Source organism: Hippichthys cyanospilos, chromosome 22 (assembly GCF_059441005.1).
Source record: "Hippichthys cyanospilos isolate Australia breed blue-spotted pipefish chromosome 22, RoL_Hcya_1.0, whole genome shotgun sequence".
NCBI classification, from domain to species: Eukaryota; Metazoa; Chordata; class Actinopteri; order Syngnathiformes; family Syngnathidae; genus Hippichthys; species Hippichthys cyanospilos.
Window position 1 is genome coordinate 3,046,283 of NC_142390.1, and position 18,734 is coordinate 3,065,016.

The window sequence follows — 18,734 nt, forward strand, 5'->3', positions numbered from 1 at the left end:
CGTCGAACCTGCCGCGGGTTTCCCCCGGCGCAGTTTGATGGGATCAAACTCTTGTAGACTATTGATTTAGATGTTGTGGGGACTTTTGTTCTCTCTGGGCTAAATGAAAGGACTTTTCAAATGGGGAGGTGGGGGTGTTTAAAATGTTCTCTCACTATGTTCAACAATTGCATGCGTGTATCGTATTTTTGGACTAAAAGCCACAGCAGAGTATCAGACAAATATTGAACAGAAAATCTATTTTTGTCATGCATAGCCCACACTGGACTATAAACCACAACATGTAACATCAGATATTTGCGCAGAAAGAAGGTACATGGAAGGGTAACAATGTATTTTCAACACAACACTCGGATTTTTAGAATATTGCACCAACTCTACAGTAACACACCCGATGCATTTACGAGTGGAGCGTGCCCCCTGGTGGCAAGTAAAACAGCAGTTCAAACTCAAAATTAATACTTCTATAGCATCTTTGTCTGTATCCCTTTGTATGTGGGGATATTGCGCCCCTGGTGGCTATAAAAAAACTGCAGATATGCTGCACTGTATATTATACTATATATACTTTATTTATACACGGGGAGAAATATGAGTTTGTGTGTTTGTTTCAGTAAATTGAATGTGGGTCTGGAAAATACAGCCCATAACAAATAGGGGTTCGCTATTGATTTATTGTGTGCACATGGGCATGGCATAGGCCAAAATCCAAAGTGAATGATAAAGGAGTGAAGTGAGCATAGCTCCATATGTCCCATTTTTTAATTTCCTCGCTACAGCACATTTATTGCCCCCGAGCAGTGTTGTGAATGTGAAATAAGCGTGGAGCGGATGCGTGGTGATAACCTGAAAAAGCTCCTGCATCTGCAGATTATGAGCAAGATGGAAACGAAGGAAGGCTTTACCTGGAGCAACATGAGAAGATTTGGATGTGGCAGATCGCTTGATCAAATGTTTTAGCCCCCCCCCCCCCCATTACTGATTAACACACCCATTGCATTAATTATAAGCTGTCGTAAAAGGTGAGGCCGCTCATATATTTCCATTTTCCTCCTCACTAAACTGTGTCCCTCAATGAAGCGAGTGCATCTTTATTTTGGAGCGTATCCAATCTCATTTGCCTTGAGCTGCACACGCGCTCCCAGCACCCCGCCTGATGGGTGGGTGGGAGCGTCGCTGATGGATTCAGCCGACGTTTTAATTGTTTTCCCCAAAGACTTTTGTCTCTTGTGTCAAGTTGAGACTTAAATGGCCCAAAATAGCTTCGACGGCAGCTGTGCGTAGCGCTTGCTTATCGTGTTTTCTCGTCGATTTTTTTTTCTATTTTGCGCCGGGCTGATTTTACTATCAACTTCTTCTATCGTTCCTGGGGGGGCTTCGCTGCGGTTCGTAACATCAGGCGAGAGGAGAAAGCAATTCGTAAATGCTTCGGTACAGCAATTCATCCGCGCTGTTAGCGAAATGCAGAAGTTGGCCACCGGGTTAAAAAACAAAACTGGCGGATTGGGGTCATTTATCTTTGCTGTAAAACGTAAATAAGACATAAAGTGCTGTGGAGGTTCCGCCTGCACCGGTGCAGAACATGGCTGAGCACAAATTTGAACTTTGGCTTATGAATCAGATGGAGACAACTCCACAGTCCAAAAAGAGTTGCATCAAAAAATAATCCAATAATGGGTTAAAAAAGGACAACGCGACAAGTTGAGTAAAACAACAACAACAAAAAGCGAGGGCCCAACACATCTTTGAAGAATGAACAATAAAATAACCACATTTTGGGTCAATATCTTTATGACCCAAAAAGGGACAAATTTCTTTCAAGTTTTGGGTTATAAAAGCAACGTTTTTACTGTATGCTTGGATCCAGGCACATTTCTCCTTCCCATATGGGCCAAATGTCCTTAGCTAGCTCACATCTGGACCGGAACCCCCCCGAAGAACGCCTTTATTTACCTTCATTTTCTTTTTCCCCGCCGATGTCCCATTTCATATTCATGAGGCTCAAAGACAAACACGAGACGTCTCCCGAGCCGCTCGGCTTTGAGTGGCGTCGGGCCGGGAACGCACGCGCCTTCCGTAAATGAGCGCCGTGCGGAATTGTCAAACGCTGTCGCTCTCCAAATGGACTTGCTTCAAATTCAAAGCCGGCAACGTGCTGACTTGCCAAATCCTCACAATTCTATGTCTTTATTCTTAAAGATTATAATTTATATGTACAAATAATATGCACACACACACACACACACACACACATATATATATATATCCTTCAGTAAGCAAGCTAGCAGTAGCAGTCACTAAATGATTATTTCTTGTCTGTAATCATTAGTTATTAAATACATAATAATAAAGAAATATTCCTTAAAATAAGGTGAAAAAGCAAAAATACGCAAACCGGTAACATCGCAGTGAAAAGGGGGAAAAAAAGCGAGATGAAAGTCGCGTGCGAACATCTGCGGATGGTACGCGGTGTATAGACGAGAGTCTTAGAAAACGGAGGATGTAATTACAGCAGGAGTATCAAAGTTTGGCTTGAATTCGGAGCGGGGCTCGGTTACCTCTCGGGAGGGGAGGCCAAGCGGGAGGAATGAAAGACTTCCTTGCTTTTGTCGCATGCTAGCTTGAGGATTTTGGAAGGTTTTCCTTTCCTGCTATTCGGGACTTTTGGTTTCGGTCACATCAATGAAAATGAAATGTTGAGTCAGAATGTATTTTACCCTTTGAATAGCGGTCCCCAAGCTTTTTTTTTTTTTTTTTCACATGAAGCAATATTAGAGGCTGAATTGCTACCTTCTGCTGAAATGTCCCATTCTTCAATTACTTTTTTCTGTTAGGATTTATTCAGTCAATACTTGTAGGATAACATTATGATTTGATATCTCGTGCTTGAAGGGAGCTGAATTTTCTCAAGTAAAAGCATCTGACTCGTTCTTTTGGAAAAAGCGGCGGCCGCCTTAGCCTGGAGCCATCCATTCTCCGCCATGCTAAGCCGCACATCATTTTGTCCGAGCCACGTCGCCATCTCTGAATCAACATTTAATTGCGCCCGCTCGGCTCAGTAATAACAGCGTCCGCGTGTTTCCCTGAGCTGGATGACATTTTTTCTCCCCTGTTGCGAGAAAAGTGGGCTCACTGGGGAGAAATAACACCACGCTTAACATAATATCGGATAACCTTTGAAGCCAAGCGATTCCGAGCATCTAAAGCAATTCCGATTTGAATTATGATCAATGAAACGCGTTGGCCCGGGGATCATTTAGCCTTATTGTAATGTAAAATGGAAAAATGGCCTCCTAGCCTCAATATAATCATGTAATAACTTTACATTCAATTATCAGCGTCAGGGTGACTTTCTCAGCAAACTGGCTTAAAAGAATCGCTGCCGCCTTCTGCATTCATTATCACCGGACTGAGACTTAGTCAGATTTATGTAGTGTAGGGCTGCAAATAACGATTAAGTATATAATTGATTCATATGTCAATGGAATGCTGAAAACATGTTTTGAATTCCATCCCTTCACTCCAAAATCGAACTTACTAACATAGTGAAGCAAATGCACTAACGTTTTATACTGTATATATTATATTTTTGGTACATTATAGGATTTGCTGATATGATTGGTCTGTAACGTCAGAAAAAAAGACAAAAATGTTGAAGATTTTCCAAAATAAAAGCATAAGTTCATACCATACAACGACAGGTCTATCGCACGAAAGAAATCTAATACAAACTGCTAAACACAGATGAAAATTCTACAATTTTTGCCAATTTTAGATGCATAAAGTTTTACGAATATATAAAAAACTATCAATTTTATTCTTGATTCGTTGTCGATAAATTGTGGCACCTCTAATCGTAATGAACAAAATAGAAACAACTGTTCCATAAAAACAAACAAAAACAATTATTTCTTAACCTCAAATCAATAAAATCTAAAATAAAATAAGAAGCCTGGCCCTAGAAGCACAAAACTTCCCCCATCCTTGCAGTAGATGAAATATTTGTATACTCTCCTAATTGCACTACTTAATTCCCCTAATAAAGTCCGCCTCTACATCAAATCTTTATCTTTCCCTTAACCCTCTGCGCTCGGGGAAAAATGTTCTCCCTCTGGCATCCTCTAAGTCAAAGTGATGCTCACAAAGCCGTATGAGCGCGCGCGCGCGGACACAAACATCCCTCTCTCCTGACCTCAAGCGCCCGGCTCAAATTGACTCTGGCCGCAGCCAAATCCCCTTCCTGTGCACACACGGAAGCATATCAATGGGACTCCACATGGGCCAAGGCGTGTGGAAAAAACCCCGCGCTGAAAATAAAGCCGAGGCGGGCGCCCCTGGTCCCGTCTCCGTCCCCGCCCCGTCACAATACCGCACCGTTTTGATAAATGACCGGCGAAGGGGGGGGAGAAAACAGAACAATAGAAAATGTGAGCTATTCTGGAGAGCGCCGCGTGATGGTGACGCCACGAGGAAAACGGATCCGATCCATCATTGCGATAGCATCACCTTGGGCTCTCTGCCCGTCAGACGCTGCGGCGAACAAGTGAGCGCTCGCACAAAATGTCAGCCATAATAAACAATGTCAACGGAGTTCTTTCAAACCGTCGCAATCAAAAGGAATCGATCAACTCTACAGGCGTTTTTTTTAAAGAACAGCGAAGAGAGGGGAAAAAAATCAATGACGACTACACCGCTTAGGGCCGCAAATAACGCTAATTATCGTGATCGATTCACGTCAATCAACTGACAGATTAAAAACCAATTTCTCACTGGCATCCCTTTATTGAAAATAAAAAGGGCAAAACTGTTGTTCAGTGTTTTTCAAAATAAAAGCAGGTGTGCGCAGATGTATTTTTTTTGATTCAACGAAAAGATGATTACTCTGATAATATTTGCGTGCGTGTCTACAAACAAACTTGACTTGACATATTAATTATCTTACGTTCAAAGTGGGGGGAAGATGTTTGAACAGCTTTTGGATACTGTGGCAACATATTTTGTATAGTGTGCTCATTGCTTTTTTTGTTTTTTTTTCACTGGATTCACCGGTTATTTTCATGCTAGCCATTAGCCATATATGCTATTCAGAGAGGCATCTACCTGTGAAATCCATTCATGAATTTAACTAACGGAAAGCCGGGGGCCTTGTAGGGTCACCTGACAGATGGCCAAGGGTGGCGAGAACAAACGAGAGCGGACCAAGGTCAAGGGAGACAGACAAACGTCGGAAACATGAGGTGAGAGCGGAAGTGTTGCTACCTGGGAGGGGTTGTAGAGCTCCTGAAGGGCGTTGCGGGAGCCTTTCCCGCAGCAGCCTTCCGCCACAAAAGGGTTCCTGCGCATGACTGCAAAGCATATGGGAGACACCAAATCAGATTCCGGGACTTTGCAACGCCAGGGGACACAATAGTACACTCCTGGGGACAATCAAATCCGATTTTAGTCTATTCACTTGTCTAAACGTACTTTTCTGAATAACTATTGCTATTTTCGCCAGAAACTTGAAGTCCCGATTTGCATTTGGCGGACCACATCAAATGAGGTGGCGGGCCGGATCTGGGCCCCAGACCTTCAGTTTGACACCTGTGAAATAGATAGATAGACAGCTGGATGGATGAATGGATGGATGGATAGATAGATCTAACAGCCTGTTAATACTCTAGATAGATAGATAGATAGATAGATAGATAGATAGATAGATAGATAGATAGATAGATAGATAGATAGATAGATAGATAGATAGATAGATAGATAGATAGATAGATAACCCTCTCTGATGGAAAAACATCAATGGCTGATGCAGAAGGAAAAAATAATCCATTAATGAGCCTCCAAAGATTTTTTTTTAGACAGTGCTCATGTTCATGGATGAGCATATGTTGCTCCCATCAAGACACCTGCATAATAAATGATGCGCATTCACATTTCTGGACGCGTTTCCATCAGTAGATCGCCATCGGTTAAGCTGACTCGCTTCGCGTTTCTGTCGGAGACCTCAGCTTGGAACTTTTTCCTTTGGCTTGCGGGAGGATGAAGGAAACGTCACTCATGGGGAACCCGCAAGTTTGATTATAGGGTTGAACTAAATATCAGGGCCAACGTTTACGGCTCAATTTTCTTTCGATCGCAAGTGTGCCAATGGCGTGAAAATCCAACGCCGCGTTTCTCTGTAATTCCAGCCCGACCCAAACCGTGCGGCCTCGTCGTAAATAATGTGAACAAATAATGTCACGCTCTGAACCGTAACCTATTTGATATGTCGGCTGGCGTCGAAAAGCAATTAAAGCAAGTAGGACATGATTCAAATTCATACGCGCATCTGCTGCGTCACACACTCGAGGATTCTATATTTGCTCTCTCCACGCACCTGCTGGTGCGCTCGACTGTCAATTTACAAATTTGTGGACCGCAAACATGCAAATGTGTCTTGTGCCTCGGCGCCCACTCGCGATTGGCACGCGTCGCCTGCCAAAGTCCGCCTATTTTTCCTGTGGTGATTCAAGCTTAAAAAGCTTGTGAGTTTTCGAGATGAATTTCGGAGGTGAGGATGATTGTGACTCCGCGCGGAGCCGACCTCCATTTGTCCAAACCCCAGGGAACGGACTGAATTGCCTGAAGGTGTCACCTCCGAGCGCCGCGCGGCGCCGTCGCGACGTTTGCGCATGCAGAACACATGCAAACTTGTCCACGCCGGCATGCTAAATTACCAACGAGCCGGAGGTAGAAGCATGCATAATGAGTATTGGTGTCGCGAGATGACCGAAAATGCTAAAAGTCATTTTTTAAATGCATGTTTTTGGAGTGCCCTGAGAGAACCCGCACGGGCTCGGGGAGAACATGCAAACCACACAGCTATGGCGGAGCCAGCTGGATTGAACTCTGGTCCCTGAACTGTGACACGGACGTGCTAAGCATTTAAATAATTCAATTAATTAAATAACTCCCTAATTGGTTACCAAATTAATCAAGAAATAAAATTGTCTAATTCGTGAAAAATTCTACTTCCCCACAGGAAATACTCTCAGATTTCTGTGAAAACAGAATCATCCATATGATTAAAAACAATGATGTTAAAAAGAATTGTGAGTTGAAGCCCTGGACGAATTCCTGCAATGATGCGCCGTAATAATCCAATAAAAGTTGACATTCAAGCATCCAAGGTGTGCAATTACATGGCTATAGAGGCAAAATATCTATTTTCGTCAACTGAAAGTGTTATTTTCAACCAATATGCCAGTCAATGCCAATTCCTGGGTGGGCTTGCGTTCCTCCTGTAAATGCCCCATGGGAGGGGGGGGGGGGGGGCTCATCTTTGTAATCCCTTTGTTCTCAAAACAAGCGTAGCAAACCCTGCTTGCACACAAACATGAGTGTGCATAAACATGGCTGGCAAACAAACAATTCAAATATGTTGAGGCTCAGCAGGCGCCGCCAGGTACACGCACACTCAACCACGGATTGCACGCAAACAGAAGAAAATGTGGCGCTGCCTAATCTGCCCTTTATATTGCACTTGCTACTGATTTGGCATCTATTTAATAGTAACCAAAAAATAGGGTAACCATGGAAACCGGATCACTTGGCTCGCTGTGCTTAAACCTGCACCTGCTCATGAAATTTTCAAAAAAAAAAAAAAAAATGCCCATCACATGACTCTATCTACCACTTTTCCTGCCATCTTTCCCCTGAAGTTGCTCGAAAACATTTCCCCTTTCAATTTATTAGAGCTTTTCAAAAAGTTGGGTGGCGTCCAGCAACGTCCGTGTCCTCGTAAAAATGAATGCTGCGTCCCACAGAACTGCTCTTCTGCTGAGGGGCACGGCACCCGCCAAGGTCAGTGGTGGGCAGGCGTCACCATAAAACCTTAACTGCCCGTGTGTCTTGGCTTTAAGGAGAAAGGACAAAGAAATGGCAGCCCGTCATGAGCGCCGTCTATCAGTAACAACGACGGCAAAATGCCATAAATGAAGGAAATCTATGACGCAACATTCATCTAGGCATGGGGCCCAGAAAGAAGCAGAACTGTCCAAACAAGAGAAATAGAACATTTTGGTTTTGCTATTATTTGAATTCAAACTTTTTCTCCAAATTTTGTTACTATTTTCAGTCAATCTCAGTCAATCAATCTAAAAAACCTTGCTTGCTAAAAGTGTGCGGCTGCATCCTATCACAGTCAAATTTTAGAAGGGACGACAGGATGTCTACATCTTTTGACAATCCATCTACTATTTTAGCCTCCTAATGTTTTTTTTCGTATGCTTTTCCTTTGATATCACACATCAAAAAGCCCGAGTTGGCTCAAAATTCCCCGCTGGGGTTAAACTACCGGTATGTTCATTAACTAATGATGCTGAAACCTAAATGTATTGAATCAGGGCAATTAGCTCTTATGCTTGGGGGGGGGACCATGCTCAGTCAGGACCGGGCAATCACGCGCAACATCTGCCGCCATCTATCAGCGGAGGATTATGGGCCTCTGGAGGGAGATTAATTTGTGACTAATCTTACCTAGAGAGTGGGACAGGGCGGAGAGCCACTTCGCGCTGTGCCACACGCACATCAATGTGATGATTGAGACTAAACGCTGGCAGCCGCTGCCACTTTAAGCCCGTCGCCTAGAAATAGCAAAATATGTTGGCATAACATAACTCGCATTGAAGACAACCGGTGAATTTTAGCAGCACGGGTCTAATCCCCCTAATGATGATAAGGAGATGAGCAATTTGGGCCTCAGCGCTAATCACCTGTTCACAAGCCGCCGTGTAGTCCAACTGTTTTCGATCAGATCACTTCCATCGCAGATTCCATGGAATAATTGCCAATCAGTTAACGTATCCCACAGGTTAAGTCAGAGCTAGCGCCACTCTCAACAAGTAAGCGCAAGCAGGCGTGTTACTGCTGTCATAGAAGACAAAAGAAAATATTTACTAAAAAAGATGAACGCCACAGGCCGCTTGTGGCGCAGTGAATAGCATGTCCCCCTCCCAGTTCAAATCCACCTGTGTGGCCGGTAACCAGTTGAGGGTGTCCCCCGCCTAATGCCCGAAGGCCGCTGAGATAGGCGCCTGTGACCCTTGTAAGGATAACTTCGAAAATTGTTGATTACTTTGATGATTGATTCATTGTCAATGTATGTTGTATACTTCTTCTTAATAATATCAGACCATCTATATCAGGATTCAAATTTTAAAGGCTGAAAAAAAAAATAGAAGAGCAACTCAAGGGGCATTTTGGGGCATTCAAAATTATGTCCCATAACTGCTTTTCTTATTTCTCTATGGTGGGTTTAAAATGCCCCAAAAAAGTGCATTAAAGTTATTCCTGCAACTATGGAAAAAGACTCACTTGAAGGAAAAAAAAGTAAATTTCTTGAGGGGTTTTAAATTTGAGTATTTAAAAAAAAAAAAAAAAAAAAGGTAATTTCCTAGGGTGGATTTGTAGAAAACTGTCACGCAAGTATAAAAAGCTCCCCACTGGAAAACATGAACAATAAAAGCTGACTTTGATTTTGTTGTTTCGAAGCGTATTTCCCCCCCCCAAAAAAAGCCTGGCGGCGTTACCAGTACATCTTGTGGCACAAGTGGTTGACTGGACCAAACTGGATATTTCGGGCTTGTTAAACACGTCAGGCGTGCCAGCTGAGCTGCTCCGAAAAAGAGGCGTGCGGAGATCAAGTCGAGCGTGTGAGCGGGGAGGCCAGTTGGAGTCCATCAAACGGCCTCTGTCCATCGCCGCCTGGAGCTTTCTTTCATTTAACATTAGAGGGACTTCATTATTGTTATTGCACTTGTTCCGTGTGGCAATTTGAAATAGATGAACTGGGCAAAGGCATCTATGAATGGTTTTCCGAATGGAAATACTCATTGAGGATCTTGAACAGATGTCGGAGGTGACCCCGTCCTCCGAAAATGAGGGCCACCTGCCCTAAAACTAGTCTGGATAGAAAGCGTTGAAGTGAGTAAGCACATCCAGCATCTGTTCTTTTCATCTTGCACACTTGGAAAAAAAAAAAACCCTCTGTCTAGTCTCGAACGTGACATCACCGCCAAGTTTTCCCAGGACTCCGAAGACATAGCTGCCCACTCGCTGCCTGACTCGCTGAATCACAGCCAATAGTCAGCCTTACAGGACCGCAGATGCTTGGAAAACTTGGGACACGCGGTAGACGCATCGACCAGCGTACAATTGCCCTCTTTTTACACTTTCAGAGAAGGATACATTTACTAATGACCTCAGGATTATAAAATACACATAGCAATCATTATCCCAGTGTATAATTTGTATAATTAGTCGTAAAATTCCTACTTCGAACGCGGTTCTTGTATTTCGTGAATTTTACCACCAAAAGGCCCAACTAAATACAAATATGAACAGACTTGCAAAAAAATATTTGGAAAAGTTTGACGAGAAACTTTTTCATTGATTGAATTTCGAGAAGGAACAAGAATTTTGATGGATTACAGAAAGTGCGCCCTATGGGCGGCTTACGTTCCGCCACTCTGCTGGAGTACTTCCACTCACACAAATATGCCTTTGTGGCGAACGGGGGAGCGGTCGAAAGGCGGTCAAGCGTGAGTCGATTCAGTCAGAAGGTGCTCAAGCGTGGAAGAGTCACATGAGACAAGGCGGCTGGCTGCTGGGAGCGGAGCAGACGGCGCAAAAAAAAAAAAAACGAGACTGCGTGATGCAGACACTGCAGGGGGTCATGAGAGCCAAGGGTGAATCCAAACGAGGTAGTGCCCCCATTGAACTCACTCGAGCATTTTCAGTCATACATACACATTGCGTGTCTCGCTGAAGAATGAAGTGAAGAATGGAGAAGAAGAAGCGCTATCCGATCCCCGTGGCTTGACTGAGCCGACAAGTCAAGCTGTCGCGGGAGAAGGGTGTGCCGAGTGAAGTAACACTTAATTCAACTCAAAGGGAAAATCATTGGAGTTCTCCCCGGTCCTCCGCGCTGGTACTTGGGGGTCCTTATGCATAAAACATCTAACGCGAGATAAAAAAAAAAAAAAAAAAAAATGCTCTCGGTTGCAGAGAGATTGTGAGTAATTCATGAGTTCTAAGCCCAGAGATTCCTTTAAGGAAGGACGGGCTAAAAGGACTCGTTGCTGGCGTGCAAGTCAAAAGTACGTTCGCCAAATATACAAAATGGCTTCTGTTGAAAGCAACACAGCCCCAAAACATGTATCGTTCTTCAATTTTACCGATGAAAATCAGACTTCCTCTCTGTAAAGGCTTCGTTACGGTAATTATTGTAAGTAAGAATACAGCCGATATAAAAATGCACGCCTGTGCGTCAAAACGTATGTGGAACAAAAAAAAATCGAAGTTTTGAGTTAGCATTTAGAGGACGCACCTATACTATTGAACTTCATTTTGGGGAAAAAAGTGTGCATTTGTTTGGGGAATTACAGTGATCAAAGTTGTATGAGTCCATTAATCGACTTGATGGTTGCTGTATCTCTGAACATGACCATGAAAACAAGTCACAGAAAACTTTATCGGCCTACTTTCTCGGTTTTCTTCAGCCATGAAGTTTTATAGCTAATCCATAGCCTTTGTTGTGTGATTTATACCATTGCTGCCGGTGCTGGATTTAAAAAAAAGAAGAAAATGGGGAAAGCCGATAATCCTGAGAGAGAGTACTATAGATTTTTTTGTGTGTGTTGTTTACCTAAGGGGTCGATGCCCGTCCAATTTTTCTATCAACTCAGACTGGTCCCACCTGATAGTTAACCTGGTGAGTTTATATTTTCTGTGCGCTTTATATTTGGCCCCAACGGCGATAAAAGATCAAATTGTCGATTGTTGGTATGTCATAAGCATCAAGTTAAAAGCCTACAAGCTAAATATGGTAAAGAGGCGATCCAGCTCAGTGATACTATAACTGAAATGATGAAACACCAGTTCAAACAAAGCATAACGGTATAAAAGGAACAGAGGCTAATCCGAGTAAGAAATAGACGAACGGATGCAGACAATAACAATTCATTTATCAAGACGATTAAAGCACATCATCACCTTGAAGTAATCCCTTTAGCTCCTTCTAAACAAGGTCACCTTCGCTTGACCAAGTCATTCTTCACTCAAAGCATTAACCGATCGACATTAACGTTAGAGCCCGAGGGATGATTGAAACACTGCTCCCGCTGATAGATGCTCCGCAGAGCTTGGAAGCCATCAAATCCTTAAACCTGCAGTAAAAAGAGGTCAAGACCACCTTATTGTGAATTAATAACTACATCACAGTGTCCTTGCTTTGAGGCACAGCGTGCATCAAAGTAGTTTGAGGCTATGCCCAAGAAAAGACTCATGAGTCACGCCGTTGTTGGGAAGCTTATTCCAGGGTGAAACCACAATTTCTCACATTTTGCTTGAAAAATGGGATAAATGCTTCTCAAATGGATACATAAAAGTACTTCTGGGGGTAAGTGAGATATTACAACGGTTTCTGCGGGTATCAGAAAATAATTCTACCCCTGACTTGAGTGCTTACATTGGCTCTCCGATGATGTAAATAGTCTTGTGTCATTTTAGCGTCAACATAGTTTCACAATCATCTTTGTCCTAGACCCAGCACAAAAATGCAGCGTTTCTATTTGCAGAATGTCAACATGCACGGTCCTGTTTGTGGCAAAAACCTCCTGATTGTCCCTGTAATTGTCCTCTAAAATTACTCACGCTTGCATTTATAGAAATAGGAGCCACGGTTTCATTTTGCTGACAAACTCATCACCATCGTATGAATCTATTGTGCTAATCTGGGAGTGTTCTAAAAAGTCTGGGTGCGGGTGAGCGGAATCAAACATAAAGCATTTTATGACGTGCCTCTCTGTGAGCCTGACCTTTGAGCCCCAATTGGGGTTTTACTGTCACTAATTAGACACAGTGATTGGAGGATAATTAAAAAAGCATGCTGCTTAATACCCAGACGGGTGCAGACTCCCCCTCATAATCACCGCTACATTTTCCGACACAAAGCTTTGTAATAACCCGAATGCATTGCAATAACTTAATGAGGGAGCGTTGTCCTACCCCCACCGCCCACCCCCCCGATTCCCCATACATAACAACAAGGCTTTGGTAACGACACAGGCAGACTTTTCTCTCCAGAGATAATCGTAATTCACGACTTAATGAAGGACTTACATGCGGAATTTGGATTTTTTTTTCATTTTTAAAAAAGACATTTGTTTATCTATTATTATCAATGACTCTCATGAATAAAATCTACCAGGCGGGGGTTGTCTATTTCTTTTTTAAGTTTCAGGGCTACATTTGAAACCAGGGGTATCCAAACTTTTTCACCCAAGGACCACATACAGAGAAATGAAGGATGCAAGGGCCACCCTGGATTGAACACATCAAAATCAGTCAATCAATCAAATGCATAATTTTTTTAAATGCTGCAATGATTTTGCATTTTAAATTGCTGCCTGAAAAGCTTTTTATAAGTCAGTGCGTCTCAATTCTTTTTTGCAAAGCCCCTTACCAGGAAAGAGAAAAACCTTCGCGCCCTAATTTGAAGCAGTTGTGCAGTTTTTGTATCATGGGATGGAAATTAAACCAGCTTTGTTTTAACCCATTTATCAAATCATTGACAAAACAATCAACATTAATCTTAACCTTAATTAATCTGCAGAGTAGCGCACCTTTCAAAGGTCTGCTGAGATGGTCTACACAGAAAAATGGTTGGATGAATGTATTTTGTGAGCTTGCTGGAGACAGTCATTTTTATATTACAGAACCCTCATTAAACTGTAGCTAAACTGCACCACTCAGCAACTTATATGACCAACCATCGCCAAAATAGTTTATGCTCAAGAGCTGAGTAAACATTAACTCACAGCGCTTTTACGGCGCATCCTGCGGAGACGTGAATTGTCTCATCTAGACCTCCGACGGTGCACTGGGGCGGCCTCTGAACCCAGTGAAAACTATTCGCTATGAAGGAGAATAACGTATGTATAATAGGAGAGTCAGCATGTTTGAATTTGCGTTGCCAAGCATAACTGTCTAATAGAAAAGTTTGAAGATTTCTGCAAACAAGTTTTCCCCTTTATTGAAAATGCCGCGTCTGACGTTTGCGCTGTTGGCAAGTCGCGAGCACTTTAGGGATGATATCACACAGGAAGCACTTTGCATGACAAATTAAACATCCTAAAAAGGTGTCGCTCTCTGCACTCATCACCAACGCATCAGCACCATTTCAAGGCCAACAAGTGACTTGCATTCATATCCGAAGTAGAAGTACAACCGTATAGGAATAATGCCTTGACACAATAAGATTTAAAATCATTAGGGTTGACGGCGCTCAGTCAACGTCATGGCCTCATCCCCGCGCTGTTGACACAACGCCTTCATCTACGTCAGTGGGTGCGTGTGCCTACAGTGAGCCTTTCAAGACCAGTGGGGGAGTCACCCAGAGAGAGTGGAGTGGATTGGAGTGGAAAGCCAGAGTCAGCAGAAAAAGGCAGAGTGTAAAATATCTGATGACATTCTGACAAAGCAGGAGTGTGTTCGTATGTTTGTCAGAAGCATTATTTGAGACACTCTCTCACACTTGCCGTGTCACCTGAATATACCTTTTCACCTTGATTTTGTTCATATTTTGTTTGCGCGGCATCCGCGTTTCTATACCGCACAAAGTCACGATGGTATTGTAAGAGTGGAGCCATTTAAAGTGCAGCAGATGCGATGCAGTTGTGTTTGCGGGGTCCAAACGAAGACAAGTTGGGAGAAGGAAGCCCCCAATTGGTCTGCAGATCACAATTGTTGCACATGTTCCGAAGCAATCCATCTTATGTGACAGCAAGCAAACTGCATATGATCATAAAGTGCAAACACAGGCGGACTGCTGTTGACAGAAGCGTCCTTTCTATAGGATGCAGAATGAAAAAAACTTGACTAACCTGACAAGTTGACAAGTACATTTTTCTAAATTGCATGAGGTGTGTATTGTGTAGCCAATATCCCAGCCCCCGATGGGGCGCGGCCCCTGCATGTGATAAAAGGGCTTTGATGTTGGGAGGAGGAGTTCAGACAAACCTCCAGGGGCATGGCTGGCCTCGGGGACTAAATTTAGAGGTGGAGGGAAAAAAAAAAGCAAAATGGCTTGGCAATCTAGAAGCGAAAAACAGGGTGGTGAAAGGAGAAAAGATTGATTTAGGTAAACCACAAAGGCAGAGTCCACAGAGACCCGGCAGAGAATAAAATAAAAAAACGGTTAGGGTATATTTTACCTCCACAGTCAAGCTTTCAGATGTGTCTCTGAGGATCACTACAGCGAGGCTTTGAATTACTGCGCTACTGATTTAATCTTTCAATCTTTTACTTTAATGGATTACGTGCCAACGCGGCCAATTTTCACACTTCATCCAAAGTTGTTTCACTTTTTTTTTGTTGTTATCACGAAATGACATTTTGAACAGCCACGGTCCACGATACCGATCATACTGACAGAGTAGAGTTTTTATTTCACTTTGACATGTATTTCTTTGGAATGAGGGAGGAGAAAAACATTCATCGGCAAAGCTCCAATGGAGTTTCAAACTTTGATCCCCTGCGGGGGAAATTGCCTAACTACTATACAGCACCATCTAAATGACAACAAAACAAAACCTGGTCAACCTCGATTTGAGAAATTATCCTCAGGTGGGGGTTGGCCACTTTCACAGATCTGTACGTCAATGCGGTTGACGCGAAAAGGAACGCCATTGATTTTCCAGAAAAACATGCTCAGCGGCAGAAAGAAAAGGAGGGATTCAAAGATCCGCAAGCCCTTGGATGCGATCGAAGGGTCAAGCGGGCATCGGTCCGTTGCAAAGCACGAGGTAAATGGAAACGGCATCAGCTCTGCGACGGCGAGCGGCGGAATGAGCCGGCTGCTCAGGGGCAGCCGGGCCAAACACGCACTTAACTTTGTTCTACCCTCTTTGAAATTGACGCGGGTTATAAAACCGAAATTTTTGGATATTCTCTTTCAAGTCCTGGTTTGTGCTCTGCAGCATAATTAAAAGGCATTCTTTGAGGACAATAAAAAAAAAAAAAAACAAGTGTATAGTTTGTGGAAAGAGAAATAGAATCTTCAAATATCGCAAATGAAAGTTTCCAGCTTTAAATACTCCATTAAGCTTATCCAGAAAATAAAGAATCTAGGCGTGACAAATATTTGCTCTGTATTGCATCTGTTGCTCTAATAACGGTCTCATAATAATGTTAGCGGGAGCTTTGTGAGCTTGTAAGTGACTGTGTGATCACAGGCCGTTTTGTTTGAATCAAATGGAGAAATGTCGCATAAACAAACCCCAACTAATGCAAAATGCATGAGCTCCTCGGGCGGCAACAAAGTTCTTATTTTAGCGCTAAAAATCAGCAGATTACATCCCAAATAATCTCTGGATGCAAGCCACTTGCAAGATGAATAGCCAAAAGTCAAGTTAGCAAGTTGGGGGGGGTTCATTTTCAACTTTTCTATATTTTCTAACCAACACATGATGAGACCTATGCAACAAGCAGGGAAAAGAACGCAAGAGTGCTTTATATATAGTCTACGGTAATAACTCATGCATGAATGAGACTCTTCTGTATGGCTAATGTATAATGACACATACTCATAACGGGGGTTAAAACCGGAGCATATAGTTTGGGCTTGTAAAATTAGCACGTGCACTCATGGAAAGTAGTGGTGCATGCAGCTGGGATTGTGGTATGGGATGGGGTGTGTCACTTTCAAGAACAATTGTGCTTTTCGCGGTCATCAAGTTGTGGCAGCGTCCTATAACGTCTTTCTTCCGCAATTAATCGAATCGTGCTATTTTAAGATTTCCACAATTAAATATATGCATATCATTGATGCGATCTTCATAAATTTATGAAACACGGGTATATAAATATGCATGGTTTTGGAGTGTGGGAGGAAGCCGGAGTGCCCACAGAGAACCCACACGGGCTAGGGGAGAACATGCAAACTCCACTAAAGAAGGCCGGAGCCAGCGGAAATTGAACGTCTGTTCGTTAACGGTATGACACAGAAAGGCAATTGTTTTAATAAGTCGTTTATCGGGCAGCGTTCCCTCATATGCGCCCGAGTACCCGCCGTGTACTCCATTATTCCCAATGGAGGCCAGCAGTGGTTTGCGTTTCACATTTCAGGAAAGCAATTATAAAGCCAATAGAAGCAAGCCATTACCTTTTTTTAACTTTGCATTGCTTTTGCCCCTTTCATTATCCTTGGAATTACCTCGCCGCTTTGTAAAGCGATCAGCGCTTTGCTTTCTCAGCATGCGGCAGCTAAAGACGAACTCGACGGGTATGATGCAAGGACGGGATAATACCGTAGAAGGAAGACTGTGAAAATAGTCGCGTCGACCCTTGAGTCACCCCGCAAAGCAGAATATTTTGGCTTTTTTTTTTTGGGCGGCTAAGACAAAGCAGAATTTGGAGGAGATACTACTTTTTTACTCCCTATATCATACGTGGACGTATGGGCTTTCTACACAAATCAGACGGGTCCAACACAAGCGTGAACAAGATTTACATCACCGTTTTCTCCCTGTCTAGTCGTCTCTCATTGGGACACCTTTAATGCTGCCTGCTGCAGCTCAACGTTTATGCACTGTTAAATTATAGTGCATCTGTGTTTTTTCCAGCGCTGCAAGTCCTCCGAAAATAGACAGCGGTGGAAATTATAGGTCTTGAGTGCCCGCGAGTTAGTGTTTGCGCGCGAGCTTGTAGACGTGAAGAAACGCAGCACGGGGGCTTCTGGAGCTGCCTTTTGTCCTCCGGTCAGCTGACCAAGGCTACTTGGCAGGAGAACGTGAGGAAATCGATCCGAGACGGCAAACATGTGTCCGCGTCATCACAATTTAGACCTCAAATCAGAGGTGCGGACATGCTTGATTGTGGCGTAAACAGCAAGATTAAAAAAAAAAAGGATCGATGACAGCAAGGTGGAGAGAATAAAAATCTCCATCCATCTGCTTTTGACGGTGTTTGTCCTCATTAGGTTCATGGTTGAGCTGGAACCTATCCCGGCTCAGTCCGGGCAAGACGCCAAGTACTGTGCACTGGAGTGGTTGCCAGTCAAAGAGGAAGATACTCCCACAAATTTATTTAAGTAGACATGCATTCGTGACTCACATTCAGTTGAAGGTGGGGACCTGATAATGCTATGGAAAATTTCCAGGTAGATGTAAAAGGTCCCTAAACCTTTAAGATTCAATTATAGAATACGAACCAGTTGCAGTATTATGGCGCAACAGTAGTTGAACAACAATTGTTTCTTCTGTGTTGCGGCAAAGGGAATAGAAGCTGTACTGCTTTGCATAAAGCTGTCCGGCTCCGCTAGAGGACATACAACAATGACGGAAGACTAATCAGTGGGCCGAAATGAAACATGTGCAACAAGGCCCCCTGAGCCAATGTTCAGCAGGTAATCAGCGGTGCCAATTGAAGCCTTGTAAAGAAGTAAGTGGGTCATCAGCCGCTTCAAACTGATAGCACGGGGTTGTCACTCGCGCTGAGGCTACGCTCCATTTCTCCCACATTAGAAGTAACGCTCCTTTTGAGCATTCCGAATGTGTTTAATGCGGAAAAAATTGTGCAGGGAAGAGCTTTGCGCACCAGCGCCACGAACCGAATCTGACTGCACTGAGGGACAGTGGTAGTTTCATGACGTGAAATCAGTTTTGCACAATAGCTATGTTAAAGCACTGTGGGGAGACTTTTTG

At 43.3% G+C, this 18,734-nt stretch overlaps 1 protein-coding gene across 6 annotated transcripts in view; it reads right to left on the minus strand.

Annotated features, from left to right (window-relative positions):
• The window catches only part of chst11 (carbohydrate (chondroitin 4) sulfotransferase 11), a 35,608-nt gene that overhangs the window by 4,838 nt on the left and 12,036 nt on the right, over positions 1–18,734 (minus strand). For all 6 annotated transcript variants that reach the window (XM_088406953.1, XM_088406952.1, XM_088406951.1 and 3 more), the window contains exon 2: positions 5,260–5,345. In XM_088406953.1, the coding sequence (XP_088263079.1) occupies positions 5,260–5,345 (86 nt within the window). The remainder of the gene's footprint in view (positions 1–5,259; positions 5,346–18,734) is intronic.